The sequence below is a fragment of the Cornus florida genome, unplaced genomic scaffold (assembly GCF_030987335.1).
Source record: "Cornus florida cultivar Cherokee Brave unplaced genomic scaffold, ASM3098733v1 CherokeeBrave_3.0.0_Hap2_Chr10, whole genome shotgun sequence".
NCBI classification, from domain to species: Eukaryota; Viridiplantae; Streptophyta; class Magnoliopsida; order Cornales; family Cornaceae; genus Cornus; species Cornus florida.
Genome location: NW_026775580.1, coordinates 89,888,121 through 89,901,834, shown reverse-complemented (window position 1 = coordinate 89,901,834; position 13,714 = coordinate 89,888,121). Strand labels below are relative to the sequence as shown.

Below are 13,714 nucleotides of genomic sequence, written 5' to 3'. Positions count from 1 at the left end.
TGCTGCTCTTTATAAATTATATAGTTCACGCTAACGTCGTTCAACAGGCAAGATACCAAATTATATATATACAGTCATCCAACAGTCAAGAGAGAAGAAAAATAGAATAAACATATATGTAGGAGATGTTACAACTGCAGTAGAGATCAAAAAATGAACAGGAGTATTTTTTTGAATGTGACTGGTTACTCAGATACAAAGTCAAAAATTACACAAGCCCCACTGGACCTTTCGCCAATGCACTCTTGGCTTATGTAGCAACGGGATTCATTCAACCAAGATTAGATAAACCAACTATGACCACCAACAAGAGGTACTCTTGCCTTGAATACAGCAGATGCCATCAAACAGGGGCAATGGTTGAAGCAAATGCTCTGGAAGGAGAGGGAAGAAAAAGATAGACGCCTTGTTAGGTCTCAATAGACAGGATTACAGAATCACAAAGTATAAAACATTTATAGCAAAAATTAAGAGAGGAACTTTCTACGAGGGTCCTTTAACCCACCTGCAAGAGGGTTAACAAAGTATTAATGTTTTCTTTGAAACAAATTGTCTTACTGTGTACACAGAGGCAAACTGGTTCCTAGCCAGGAAAATGAGCAAAAAAAGGCTTTCCAAAGTCCTAGTTTAAAAGGGAGGGGGAAGGAAATAAGAAAACAAGCACAATTCTTATTCTCTCTGTAGTTTCTCTCTTTTTGAAGGCTAAATACGATAGAATGGAGTTCTCTCCTTTTCTCATTAGAGGAAGATACAACAGCTTTATCATTTTGATTAATGGATGCAGCAAAAAAAAACAGAGAGGAAGAAGAAGATAAATTCAGTAAAAAAAGTACAAAATAGGGAGATTTGCCGAGTTTCAGGCCCGATTTGTCTCTGCAAGAAATGGCCATATACCTTTCAAAGAATTATTTCGTTTGCCATCATATATATGAGGGTACACGTACAGTACAATATTAGTACCTCAATCAACCAGAAAGAAAAAAGGAAAAAGAAAAGGTAGCAAGTGGTGAATATTTGATAAGCAGCTGAGTATGCAGACATGACTAATCTAGTCTAAGTTAAAAAATTTGAAAACCCTAATACCCTGGATGTCAGGTGGTGTATAGTGAGATATCTCTGAACATGCAAAGACATGGGCACAACAATATAAGACTTATCACTGACCATTTGTGATATGGCCAATGAATGTACTCCAACCAAATAGTAAGCTAGATGGTAAGGCAGGTGCAAACCATGCAATGGTGCGTAGCTGGCTAGGAAATCTTGTAGTCCCAAATCAATCTAATTTTTATTAACCAGAGAAAAGAACACAGAAAAGGGGGGATTAATGTACCGGGATACTTAGTAAAAGTCCTTGAGGATTGACTAAGACAGGTAGGCCTCTTCTTGCAGCAACTGGGATAGACTTCAATGAATCGAGAGCTCCTTGCGCTGATAACTTCACATAATCTGAACATGCATTTAACTTTTCTGTTGCTTGCTCCATCTTCTCAGCCAAGAGAACTCCTTGCTCTTGAGTACTTTCCACATTCTGACATTTTGACAACTTGGAAAGATACAGCCAATCAGCATCAATCATGTAGCGCACCTCAGCTACCATGTCATGACTAACTGGACAAGACCTGCAACAGAAATTCGGACTTTCTGCTCCCAAGTCCTGGTCAAAATTAGCCTCATTCAGGGAGGAAGTATCATTTATAATATTCTCCCTCAGTTTCCACATGACTAAGAATCTGTTCATAAAGTAACCAATGTGCCCAGGCGGAAGTACTGCTTTGCTCAGTGAAGTCCTGGTAGCTTCTACTTCATTCTTTAACTTATAGTCAGACTTGACTTCAGTTTTGGACCTGAAATGTTCGATTTCGTCTCTCTGCAAAGAAAGAATGATCCTATGGGTCGAGTCGCTGAGAATATTGATCCTTTTGGCTTCAAGTAGCACAGATTCAGAAGATGTTACATCCAAAAATTGCACATCTGAGGCATCTGGAACCAAGCAATCCGAGTATGATTTTTCATGCGCTATAATTTGCTCCACCTCAGTTGGATTGAACCGCTTCTGTACTTCATAAGAGTGTTCATGAAACAACTCCATCTTCAAAGGCAAAGAAGAATCAATGGAGCAACAAACCAGGACTTTGGTGCCTTTAGAACCAGGAGCTGGACAAAGGTAACAACCAGCTGCAGTAAGGGAAGTCTGCAAGAATACCAAAACAGATCTGTGAATAAATATAACCAATGAACCTTTAACTATTGAGTAGCAAACTGGATGGATGACTTTTGAGGATAGAAAAGGGAAAATTTCAGTCCACAACTCTCTGAGGAACAGCAAGATTCCAGCCATATGTCATGCAGACTATTTAGATCCATATGGCAGGCCAAGGCTGGAAGATATACAGATATTAATAAAGAAGGTAACCTTAATAGTAACAGTTACTATCTTGCTGTCACAATTTTTTTTGCACCAGAGAAACAAAATTCTTTCTGTAATTTCACCTCACTTTTGACTAATAAAACAAAATAATTGAAACAATTTTTTGACAGTAATTAAATCATACGGGTGTTCCTGCCAAGTTCTCAAAGAAATGCCGCCAGAGGTAACACCTCCCCCCATTCTTTTTCAGTACATCAAAACATAACAGGAAGTAGGCAAAGACACACACAGAGTAAATTAGGCCAAAATGAACATACAGTAATTTTGGAAGAGGAAACAGGGAGGGATTGGTTATAGTGTTGAGCACAAAATGGTGAACCATACACTTGTTATCCCCCCATATGTTAGAGGGTAAACCATCAAATACGACAGCTTAAACAACAATATTCTAATATAGCTAATACACAGATGCCTCTGATTCCAAGAAAATTGACAATGAATTCCAGCAATCCCTACTATTTCAAAATCAAGTGACAGTCCAGACTGCAGCACCTGGGGTAAGATTCGACCATCATGCATGCATCTTAATGTGGTTGAATTTCAATGTGTCCGATAGTGGCATAGCATATCAGCATTTGAATTGCATGCCAAAAAGTTTGTTTCCTTTTCTACAATTCTAAATTAAGATAACCTAACAAATAAAAAGTAATGCATAACATGTAAATGTTGTAAGACAAAGAAGCAAAGACTAGAGTGTTGAAATGAAATGCACCTTGCATGGGAAAGTATGAAGGTAGTTCAACAGCAATTTTGATGCGCTACCCCGAACTGGTCTGCGCCCGTGTGAGATGAACTGATAGATACAAATTCAAACAGCATTAGCAGGACCCCCCAAAAGAGTTCAACACAGGAAACTTCTAGTGTGTCAGATATCCAACACGCTAAGAATGGCAGTACCTGCAACACTGAGGTAACAAACTTTGACAAGCATAAATCCTCAACTTTTGATGGATTAAGAATCTTTAAATCAACAACGGCATATCCTTGCTGCACCCAGTGAAGAGAGTGAAAAACAAGGTAAAAAGGAAAACAAAAAGGTAGAAACAGATTTATCGGATAACTATATTAGATAGTTTTAAAAATATCTAAAATATCAGATTTATTTTTCTGCCTTTTTCATATCTCCTTGTTTGTGTTAGAGGTATTAGGGCATCAACCAATTGTGAAAAGAGGCAAGCTTCATTTTAATTGATAATTCTTTTGGCAGGTAAAATATTATTTCTTTAGTCAGGATCAAATCCAATGCAAAAAAATATTATTATCTTTTAATTGCTGTTGTTACTATCAGTATTATCGTCGTGAAAGAGGCTAACACATGCAAGTAAACTTCTATAAATTTGCATGAAAATCTCTCTTGTGATACATCTCCAATTGTTTAAAGCAACAGAAGAAAATAAATAAAGTAAAATTCTTACCATAAAACAATTGAAACTTCTTAAAGATCTACTTGAACTTTTACGTTCAGACGAGTGTAGAAAAAAGGATAATAAACATAAAAGAAACTCAAACAGTCAAAAGCTACTTACATCCATGATGTTGACAGCCTCATTTATCAAGTTATAACAAACTCTTTCAATGTACGAACGTGTTCTTCGACATGCAGAAATAACTGCTTGTAATTCAGAATTCAAGGAAACTGCAACATAAGAAACAGTTATACATACCAAGTCACCATATTTTTGAAGAAACTACATACGGCAATAACCCATTCTTTTGGAAATTACGAAGCACCCAAATTGACTAAAATGTTTGCCCCCCAAAATGAGGAAAAACTATTCAAGACAAACATCACATCACATAGTGGATGATTTGAAATTAAAAAATGTAGGAATGTTTGTATGAAGAGAAATAGGTCTATCTATCCAAGCTGTCATGTCTATCATAAATTCACAATTCACAGCTCACGTGATGACAAATTCTTCAACGACATTCGGATCCTATTACGAGCAAAAGATGGACTTTGATTTGTAGGATCTTCCACCCATTCCTGATTACCCCCTTGACATATCTGCAAGAGTAATAAAAATATATTTAAGCTAACCTCAAAATAAATAAGGGAAAAAAACACTCATACCATAGATCAGATAATCACTTAAAGTTCACTCAAATTAAAGTTAACATTACAACTACACAAATCGTTAACTTGGTTTCAATTCCAATTCCACAGCGTTTCAACACCCCAAATCCACAGAAACACGTCAATAGTAAAAGCACATATCTTATGTCGGAGGAACTGTAATCCAAAATCAAAACTAAACTGATTCTGGGTGAATAGACAGTACTTTGAAGATATTATCCATGAAAATTAAAAACAAAAATTTGACCCAAAAAAAAAACCTACCTTGTACAAATCATCTTTTGAGAACTCCAGGAGTGGTCGCACCAATAAAATACCATGGTCATTTGACGCTTCACCATTAAAATTTGGATATTTAGAAAATAACTGAGAAACAAATGCCATGCCAGCAAGTCCAAGCACGCCACTGTTTCGAGAGAGTCTGAGAATGAATAACTCCGCCTGCATTGTGACTTAGCAATCACTATACGTCTAGTTACTGTGAAATGCCATCAAGGTTTAACTAAACACTGCTTTTCCTTCTTGCCCACTAACCATCATGTACAATTTGCCACTCATTATTTGTTTATTAAATCTTACCTGAAAAAGAAAAGGAGTAAATTTAACTAAACTCTTGTATATCAGAATAACATAATCTAGTTAATTATTTTGTCAACCACAAACTTGAACAAGCACACACGACCGCGCACACACACACACACAATTATGACTAATGCTGGTCCAAACCTGATCATCTGCATGATGTGCAATTAGTAACACGCCAATTTGGTGCTGAATGCAAACATTATGGAAAATCTGATATCTGGATGTTAAGGAATTCCAAAAACATAAAGAAAAAGTGTAAACTCGAAGCATCTTTATAAAATTTTGAATAGTTAAAATAAAGAAACCACCACCCTGCTTGTGAAAAAATCACCTCATATCACGAGCAGCTTCCTGCAAGTGACCCCGCTTTGGCCTACCATCCGACCATTCACAATGACCAATCTCACATCTGATTCCTACACAAAGCCTACATTAACAAACTGCTGTTCCCATGAAAATCTAATGAAGTCCAATACACAAAATTAATCCAAACCACCTAAAAAGGGAAAAGTATAGATACCCATATTTAAAACTCGAGTGGACACTTCATTGGCCTCATCTTTGCTCTCAGCGCGCAGTCCATGATCAACTATTATTGCCAAAAGCCCATCAATGAAGATACTGTTCTCGCCTCCGGGAGCATTAAGGCAATTGGTTTTCCAACCAGCAGCCAATACACACAACGCTATACTGTCGGGACCACCAGATACTCCAAGAGCTGAAAGAATGAAAACACCAATGTATAAATTTTCATCAGCATCCTCAGTTAGCTTTACGAGAAAGTGAGAGGAAAGAGGAGAAACATATTTTGAATAGTTTAATTTTATTTTTTGTTCTTCCTATCGAAACATTGGAAAGAAGGAAAAACATCAATGGAGATAAGGCAAATAGTTGTACTAAGCCCGATAAGATGGAGATTTTCGAAACTTGGGTCCTACTTTACCAAAATTCAAGATTCCAAGTTCAGATTTTTTATTTTTTGTTTTTCCTTTCCCTTCTCTCTCAATTTCTCAACAACCTCTAGCAAAAGAGGAAAAGAAAGTGAAACGAACTAAAGTCTTTCAATAATTTATTCATTCACAATTACCACCCGCCAACTGGTTGCTGGAAAAAAAAATAGTAACAAAGAAAAATTTCAACTTACTATAACCTCAGTTGTTTGTTAGAAAATAAAAAATCAACTAATCTTAAGCCCAATGGTAAAATAGACTACTAAGGGGTTTTCTTTTCTTACTTTTCCAGAAGGCCTAAAAGTGAAAAGATTATGATTCAAAATGTTAATTTTTATCATTTCATATTCTCAGCAACCAAACAATAGGAAGAAAGGAGTTCAACCTCTGGACAACTTCATCTATAACAGTTACACTCTGTTTTGTTTCTGATAACACAGAGCATAAATAAATCTTTGTAGAATTTGGTGTCTCCATTCACATAGTCATACATATTGTTTTGAGTGTGCGCGCGCGCCCATATATGCACACAGATATTGCAACGTATAAGATGAGTAGAGTAGAGTGACTGACCGATACGGTGATGGGGTTTGAGTCCGGCCATGGCCATTCTCTTAGAGAAAGTCTCTCTGTACTTGGACATATCGATGGGGTCATTGGGGTAACTGCAAAGCAAGCGAGAGGAGGGAATGGATGCAGAGGACTGCAAATGATTTGGCGCGAATGCGTTCTTCCCTAATTTCCCTGTTGTAGAAACCCTAGAAATGGAGGTTAGCAGCAAGTGCGAAGTCGTCTTGTTCTGCGAAGAGACGATGAGACCTCGCGCCATCTGCTTACTGATGAAGTAGCCTATTGTGCGCACCTGTGCGCTATATGATATAACCACCATAAATTGTTTCAAGGTAATACTAAGTGCGGGGAGGGGCCTAGCGACGTCGTTTCGTGATCTAAATGTACCAAAAAGGGTAATGTTTGTAGGAAGGTAACGTCGTCCAAAACACTGGAGTTCATCACCGTCACAATCACGATGCAACAAAGAGCACTCTCTCATTCATCGCCGTCACAATAACGGTAAGAATCGTAAAAGTTTAAATTGGATTAACATGTTTTGAAAATTAAATAATGCACTATAGTCAAAAAAAAAAAAAAAAAAAAAAAGGAAAAAAGAAAAAAGAAAAAAAAATGTAAAAGTTTGTATGATCTTGTTATGTTATGCAGATACCTTCATAGTCTAGTGAATTAATGTTTTCGATAAATTTTAACCCTCTACATTTACTAATGTGTGATCTTATTGTAAATAAATTTTTATACAAAATTTCTTATGGCATCTAACAACATAGACATCACTTAGCAACTAAAAAAGAAAGCGCGCTTCTGTTCTTTAGGAAGTGCATAATGATATAAAATTTTCTGTTCATTGGGTTAGCCTTTCCTTAATATATAGAGTGGAAAAGAACGAGAATTTCATGGCAGATGTTCTGCTCTTTGATTGATGAACAATAATGCATGTATATAGATACGTCCTGAGTACCTTTGAGCATTAAATCAGGTAAGCAGTCACAGCATTGTTTTCGTTTTTTTTTAATGTTGGAACTTCAAAGAAATCAAATAAAACCTGTTCAGAATAAAGCTTTCTGATGGCTGAAGGGAGTGAAATTTCCTTCAGATGCAAGCATCCACTAAGAAGGATTGTGATTGAATGATGTGAAGCAGACAACTGAACATCACCACAAGAACTCATTTAATATTAGATAGTACCAAGAAGGATAACTTATTATAACGTAATAAAAAGTTATGCTTTCTAAATGCTTAATAAAACCAACTGAGTAGATTGAAGTGCTGCACAATCTAGTAATCCGACTATAGAAACATTAGATATCTTGTGAAGAGAAGAAATGGTACATCAGCTTTCTGCCGGTGACCACCTGAGGTGTACATTACATATAAACATCTTTAAATTGCTTTAATCATCAGTACAAGCTGAATGAAGGTGAAACAGACAGTAGTCTTATCCCCATATGCCGACAAATGCTCTAACATTCACAGCCTGAAGATCTTTGTTGCCGTCCACCAGCGACATCAATGGTATCAGGAAGATATCTACATCATTGACAGACAAAATTCGAAACAAATTAGCATCTCAAAGAGAATAGGATATCTTGATATCAAATGCAAGTTTAAGATAACTACTGGAAGAGTTAATGCATTAGAACTGCATGGCTGTTGCAGCATAATCACTATAATTTTACCATCGCAAGGAATCACATGGTTAGCGATAATAACAAGCAACGCAATGAGTCTTCAAAAAAGTACCGTATATAACCATTAACTACCCAAAAAAGAGTTGACACAAACTCAAAAGATATTGCAAATCGGTCCTCTGCATGATCAAGGGCACTCCACACCTAAGTAGGGTGTTAGTTTAATAGGACTTATATTGACAAATTTGTACCCAAAATTTGGAGTCTAATTTTGTTTATTGTTATGTTTATTAGAGTGTCTAGTTAGTTTAGTTAGTAGTAAAACCTTATCCCATGGCATTTATGAAATTCAATATATATGCAAGGGCAAAAAGGTAATAACTTACATTGGGACATTGATTTACAAGGGTCCATGCATTCATCAATTAGGGTTTCATGTTTTCCATGTTTGATTCATACAAATCCTTTTTGATACACATAAAAGTGTATTTGAAAACTTTTTAAAATCAAAATCCTATTCATACAAAGATGGGTTCTTGACTGATCGATGGATTAATAGAAGGCCACTGGCCTGGTGTCAGTCGATCAACACTTGACTTGAGAGTGAGTTTTCTTTTAAAATTGAAACACTCAGAACTTGGGCATGCTTGGTTTGTAACTATGAAAACAGTTTTCTGTTCTCAGAAAACTAAAAATAGAAAACAGTACAAAAATCTCTGCTTGGTTCAGTTTTCAGAAAACTGTTTTCTGAAAACTCAGCTATAAAAATGTCTGTTTTCAAATAACTATAAAAGATTGTTCTCTGAGAACAGTTTTCTGTTATCTGAATTCTTGAGAACTATTTTTTGAATTACAAACAAAGCAAGCCCGTGTTTTTCTGATTCTGAACTCTGATAAAGGAACCCAGAGTTCAGAAAACCTAAGCACAATAAGATGCATTATGCATTCTAGTGATCTCTGATTGTTAGAATTCTTTGTTTTTTAACATTCACCATACATCTAGCATGGTGAGTGTGTCAATTGTTTGTTGAAACGTTTAGTGTTGAGATCCAAAGGCCCTTCAACAACAAATCCTTTCACACAGAAGGGAACATTATTAGAAAAGACATCAAAAGTTCACAGAGAAGCAGATCGCAAGAGGAACGGATTTGTTGATGGTAAGCTGCACAAAGGATCTAGTGAGATCTTGCGTTAAGTCTGAGTCGAGAGTGACTAAGGAATTTTAGAGAGAATTCAATAACTTTAGTTGTAACCTCTCTCTCACATAGTGAATTTTGATCTACCTAGCTAGGTCCTAGATCTTTTCTGTTTGAATTTTCGATGTAAAAATCCTTGTGTTATATGTGTGATTGCTTTATTTTTACTGTTTTATATTTTCACATGCATGATGAACATTATGAATGGATTGAGTTATGTGTTTGCTGATTAATTAGGTTTTCAAATATTTCTGTCAGAATTTAGAAAGTCTGTTAAAGTTAGTTAAAATCTGAACTGAAACCTATTCAAACTCCTCTAGGTCTAAATCACAACCTTACACAACTCTAGTCAGAGCCCAAGGTTACAGTTCAATAGTCTTCTCACAGGTAATTTTTTACTGTTACCATTATTTAGAACCATGCAAGCAATATAAAACTATGATTGAGAGCAATTTTTCAAAAACACTCACATCTCTTCCTCAGGTTCATTTTTGAGAGCATTTTGGGCTATGCACTGGAAAGCAGCTTCTACATTGAAACCTTCTTTTGCAGAAGTTTCAAAGTAAGGAATATTTCCCTTTGACGCACACCATGCTCTCGCCTTCTTCTCAGACACCTAAAATTTGAAATAAAAAGCCTATTATATACATGGCTATTAATGAGTAGAAGAAAAGAAAAACCAAACATTGAATATTTCCCAGAAAAGCAGTCCTATATGAGATAAAAACACAGAAAGAACAACATTGACTAGATCTACATCGCAATTAGGCATAGAAAAGATGCCAGAACAACAGACCCAATCACAATACAAATCCCAAATCTCACAGATGAACAGCACCAAGAAAAAGCAACATTTATCCATAACCTATTTACCATACAACCCCCTTTCACTCTGAAATTGCATATCTATAACGAATGACTTGACTATCAACAAGAAAGAATATTGTCTTACCACTCGGCTGTTACCACCATCAATATCTACCTTGTTTCCCAATACAACAAATGGGAAGTTTTCAGGGTCAGAAGGGCTGGCCTGAAAATCAAATCAATTCAAGAAAATTGTCATCAATGATATGTAAAAATCTGGACTTGAATTGAATGCTAATGGTCAATGATCACCTGAATCAGAAATTCCTCCCGCCAGTTGTTGAGGTTATCAAATGATTTCATGACATTCACATCATGCACAAGTACACAGCAATCTGCACCGCGGTAAAAAGCTACACCAAGGCTTTGAAATCTTTCCTGTCCAGCTGTATCCCATATCTGAAAGCATGGACATGGAAGTGTCAGCCTCAGATGAGACTAGTAAATATAGCTGGGACATGCCCCATATCTTTACTAGATTAGGAAAAAAAAACCAAATACTATCAACCTTTAAGCTGATTTAAAAGAAAATTGTCAATTTCTATTTTTAAAATTTTAAAAAAAAAAAAAAAAATGGAAGAAGAATGTAACTTTGTAACCAGAAACAACAATCTTTAGCATTTTCTTTATGCTTCTAAAACCTCATCTGACACAATTCAAAACATACAAAGGATTGTACTGATAACGAACCGAATGAAGGCTAGAGACTACCATGTGTAATTTTCAAGTGGTTTCTTTAAGTTTGCTGAGTCACAAGAAAATTCCTATGGTTGATTGACATAATTGACATCTGGGGGAAGAAGAGAGGATTTTGGAGACAACTCATTGTTAAACTTAACACATGAGGTTTCAGTAAGCATTCCAAAGACTGTCAAATGAATCTGGCAGGAAATTGGAATGACTCATCACAGATATATAACATTTTTTGAATTTTCCCAGTGACAATGCCAAGAATAATGTTTTAGAATCCTTTCACCACTGTACTGAAGTTAGTACCATAACTCATCTCAACTCTTCCTACGATACCTGAGGACAGTTTCCCAAGGTGAAACAGGAGAATATGATTGATACTGAAGAGGTAATGAACTGCTGCTTTACTTTGTGAATAACACTTAAAATGTAATAACACCAAGACCTAAAAACCAGACTCAAAATGGCGTCAGTTATCAGCTGGACCAAAAATACCAGGCTGGTGGAGTTGAAAGCAGTCCCCAGTGGTGTGTGTGTTTGCTTTAACTTTCAAAAAGAAAAAGCAGTCCACAGTGTGCTCAAAAGTAGCCCCAACCAACCTCTAGAGTCTAGACTGATACTGATATACCTTCTAGGGTCCTGGCTTGGGTGAAAGGTGGTCGTAATATGGAAGACTGAATATCAATGTTATTACTCTTTAAAGAAACATTCACAATCAGTTTTGGTGCTTCCCAAGGAGTCATCTCTATACTTTTGGTGCGCTCATCTTCCAAAAATATAATAGAGATGACTCCTTGAAGGCACCAAAACTGATTGTGAATGTTTCTTTAAAGACTAGTAACACTAATATTCGGTTTCAATATCTCGTAGTCCTAGAAACCAGCCATATATGATGGCACTTGACGCAATCGAAAATACTTTAATATGGCATCTGGTTTATGCCTTCCGGTTTCCAAATTGGTCACGGTCTTGCAAAAATGTGGGATCACGAAGAGAAGCTGAAGGCCCAAGGTGGCATCTTCAACCTATTGGGAAGGAAGCTAGATGATTCAGATTCCCTGTCGCTCACTAGGAAGCTAATGTCAAGAAATAGATATTGATTAGCACACTATCAAATTGTTCCTATATCTTCAAGTTACCTTTTCAATGCCTCAATTATCTTCTTCATTTTTCCCCCCTTGACTATGCCTGTATTATCTTATGTCCATGATACAAGAAAACACTAGCTTAAGCCAATGCTTCTGATTTCTTCTTTCCTCATTTGTAATGATGATATATGTTAGACCCATCAACCAAAGAGTGAGCCACCTTACTAGGAAATATTAACTATATCCTTCAAATAGATGACAACGAGTACTGAACAGGGCTTTGTCACACTTTTGACCAATGATCCCATCCACATAATCTTCATAGTATAAAAGTATGATCAATATTCAAAATTAGAGAAAGGCTTTGCATAGCTCAAATCCAATAAATATTTGGCGTGTAAAAAGCAAGTGAGTATAAAGGTAACTTGGACTAAAAGTCTTGAATACAAGTTACTTTTTCACTGAGATATAAAACTTTTCTAGAAATTAAATATCATGAAATCCGGGGAAACATATCCGTAGATGTTGATTATATTAGAAAGCTACCAAATGAATCACATTTATTAGACACAAGTTTAATTAGTGATTAATATAGCAAACAAGTATCATTTCATAACTTATAAACCACTGCAGTTAAGAAAATTATTAGCTTCTGCCAAGAGGATGTCATCAACGCATACCATTCATGGTTAATAAATTCGCTTGCCTTCCGCCCACCCGCACACATTCACACACTTCGCATGTGATCCATCATATTCTTGACTACCAGTCCAAGTGAAATCCTTTGAATGCAGAAATGAGCATGAACATGTAAACCGAGTTTTATATATATACAAGGATAAACTCAATTTTTCACATAATGTTTTTTTGGGCATTATTTATAAATTTGTCTTTTCACCATTTAGGGTAATTTTTTTTTTTTTTTTTTGTCTTTTCACCAAGTTAATATGCATCAAGCATTTCCATTTGCAAGTAACATTTATACCAATGAAACAATTCAGTCACAAACAACTAAACATAAATTAAATTAAAAGAGACAAATGTATAATAAGAGCCTATCCCTGACCTGCAACGTGAAAAGCCTATCTTCATACTGGACTTCTTTAGTCAAGAAGTCAGCCCCAATGGTAGCTTTGTATTGATTACTGAACTTACGATTCACATATCTAATTGCATCATTTAAGGCAAATCACACCCCATATCGTCCAATAACCTGACAATTTATGAAATACATAAATAAATATTATATATACACACACACGCTTGCATACATGTATAATTTCAAGATCCCAAGCTCAAGGATACTGATTCATCAGAGATGTCTTTCCAACCCTGTAGATGATAATTAGCATCAGAAATCCTTCCTTACATATATATGATCATATGAGAGAGAGAGAGAGAGAGAGAGAGAGAGAGACTGACCCGCTGTCACCGAGAATTATGACCTTGAGAAGCATGCGCCTACGAGACGCCATGAATTCGAAGCTCTAAGATTGGGATTGATTACTGTTCCGAAAGTCAAGAATTAGGGTTTTGTTGGAGAGGAATGAGATTATCACAATTAACTATGTGCTTTTTTCTGAGTATCGAATATGCACATCTGAGATCCCAATTTTTTTAGGCAAACAA

The 13,714-nt window shown here is 36.0% G+C and overlaps 2 protein-coding genes across 2 annotated transcripts; both read right to left on the bottom strand.

Moving 5' to 3' along the window:
* Positions 1 to 93: 93 nt before the first annotated feature.
* LOC132280040 (uncharacterized) lies at positions 94 to 6,916 on the bottom strand. Its single transcript, XM_059782143.1, has 11 exons — positions 6,617 to 6,916; positions 5,614 to 5,811; positions 5,425 to 5,509; positions 5,235 to 5,310; positions 4,773 to 4,949; positions 4,337 to 4,439; positions 3,958 to 4,067; positions 3,329 to 3,418; positions 3,144 to 3,224; positions 1,334 to 2,194; positions 94 to 374 (listed from the first exon to the last, which is right to left on the bottom strand). Exons 1-11 carry the CDS (start codon positions 6,870 to 6,872, stop codon positions 282 to 284), a joined length of 2,130 nt encoding a protein of 709 aa, XP_059638126.1. The 5' UTR covers positions 6,873 to 6,916; the 3' UTR covers positions 94 to 281.
* Positions 6,917 to 7,814: 898 nt separating this feature from the next.
* On the bottom strand, positions 7,815 to 13,714 carry LOC132280043 (ras-related protein Rab7-like). Its single transcript, XM_059782147.1, has 7 exons — positions 13,508 to 13,714; positions 13,391 to 13,417; positions 13,152 to 13,251; positions 10,560 to 10,706; positions 10,393 to 10,473; positions 9,911 to 10,056; positions 7,815 to 8,143 (listed from the first exon to the last, which is right to left on the bottom strand). The coding sequence occupies exons 1-7, from the start codon at positions 13,558 to 13,560 to the stop codon at positions 8,077 to 8,079; spliced, it is 621 nt and encodes a 206-aa protein (XP_059638130.1). The 5' UTR covers positions 13,561 to 13,714; the 3' UTR covers positions 7,815 to 8,076.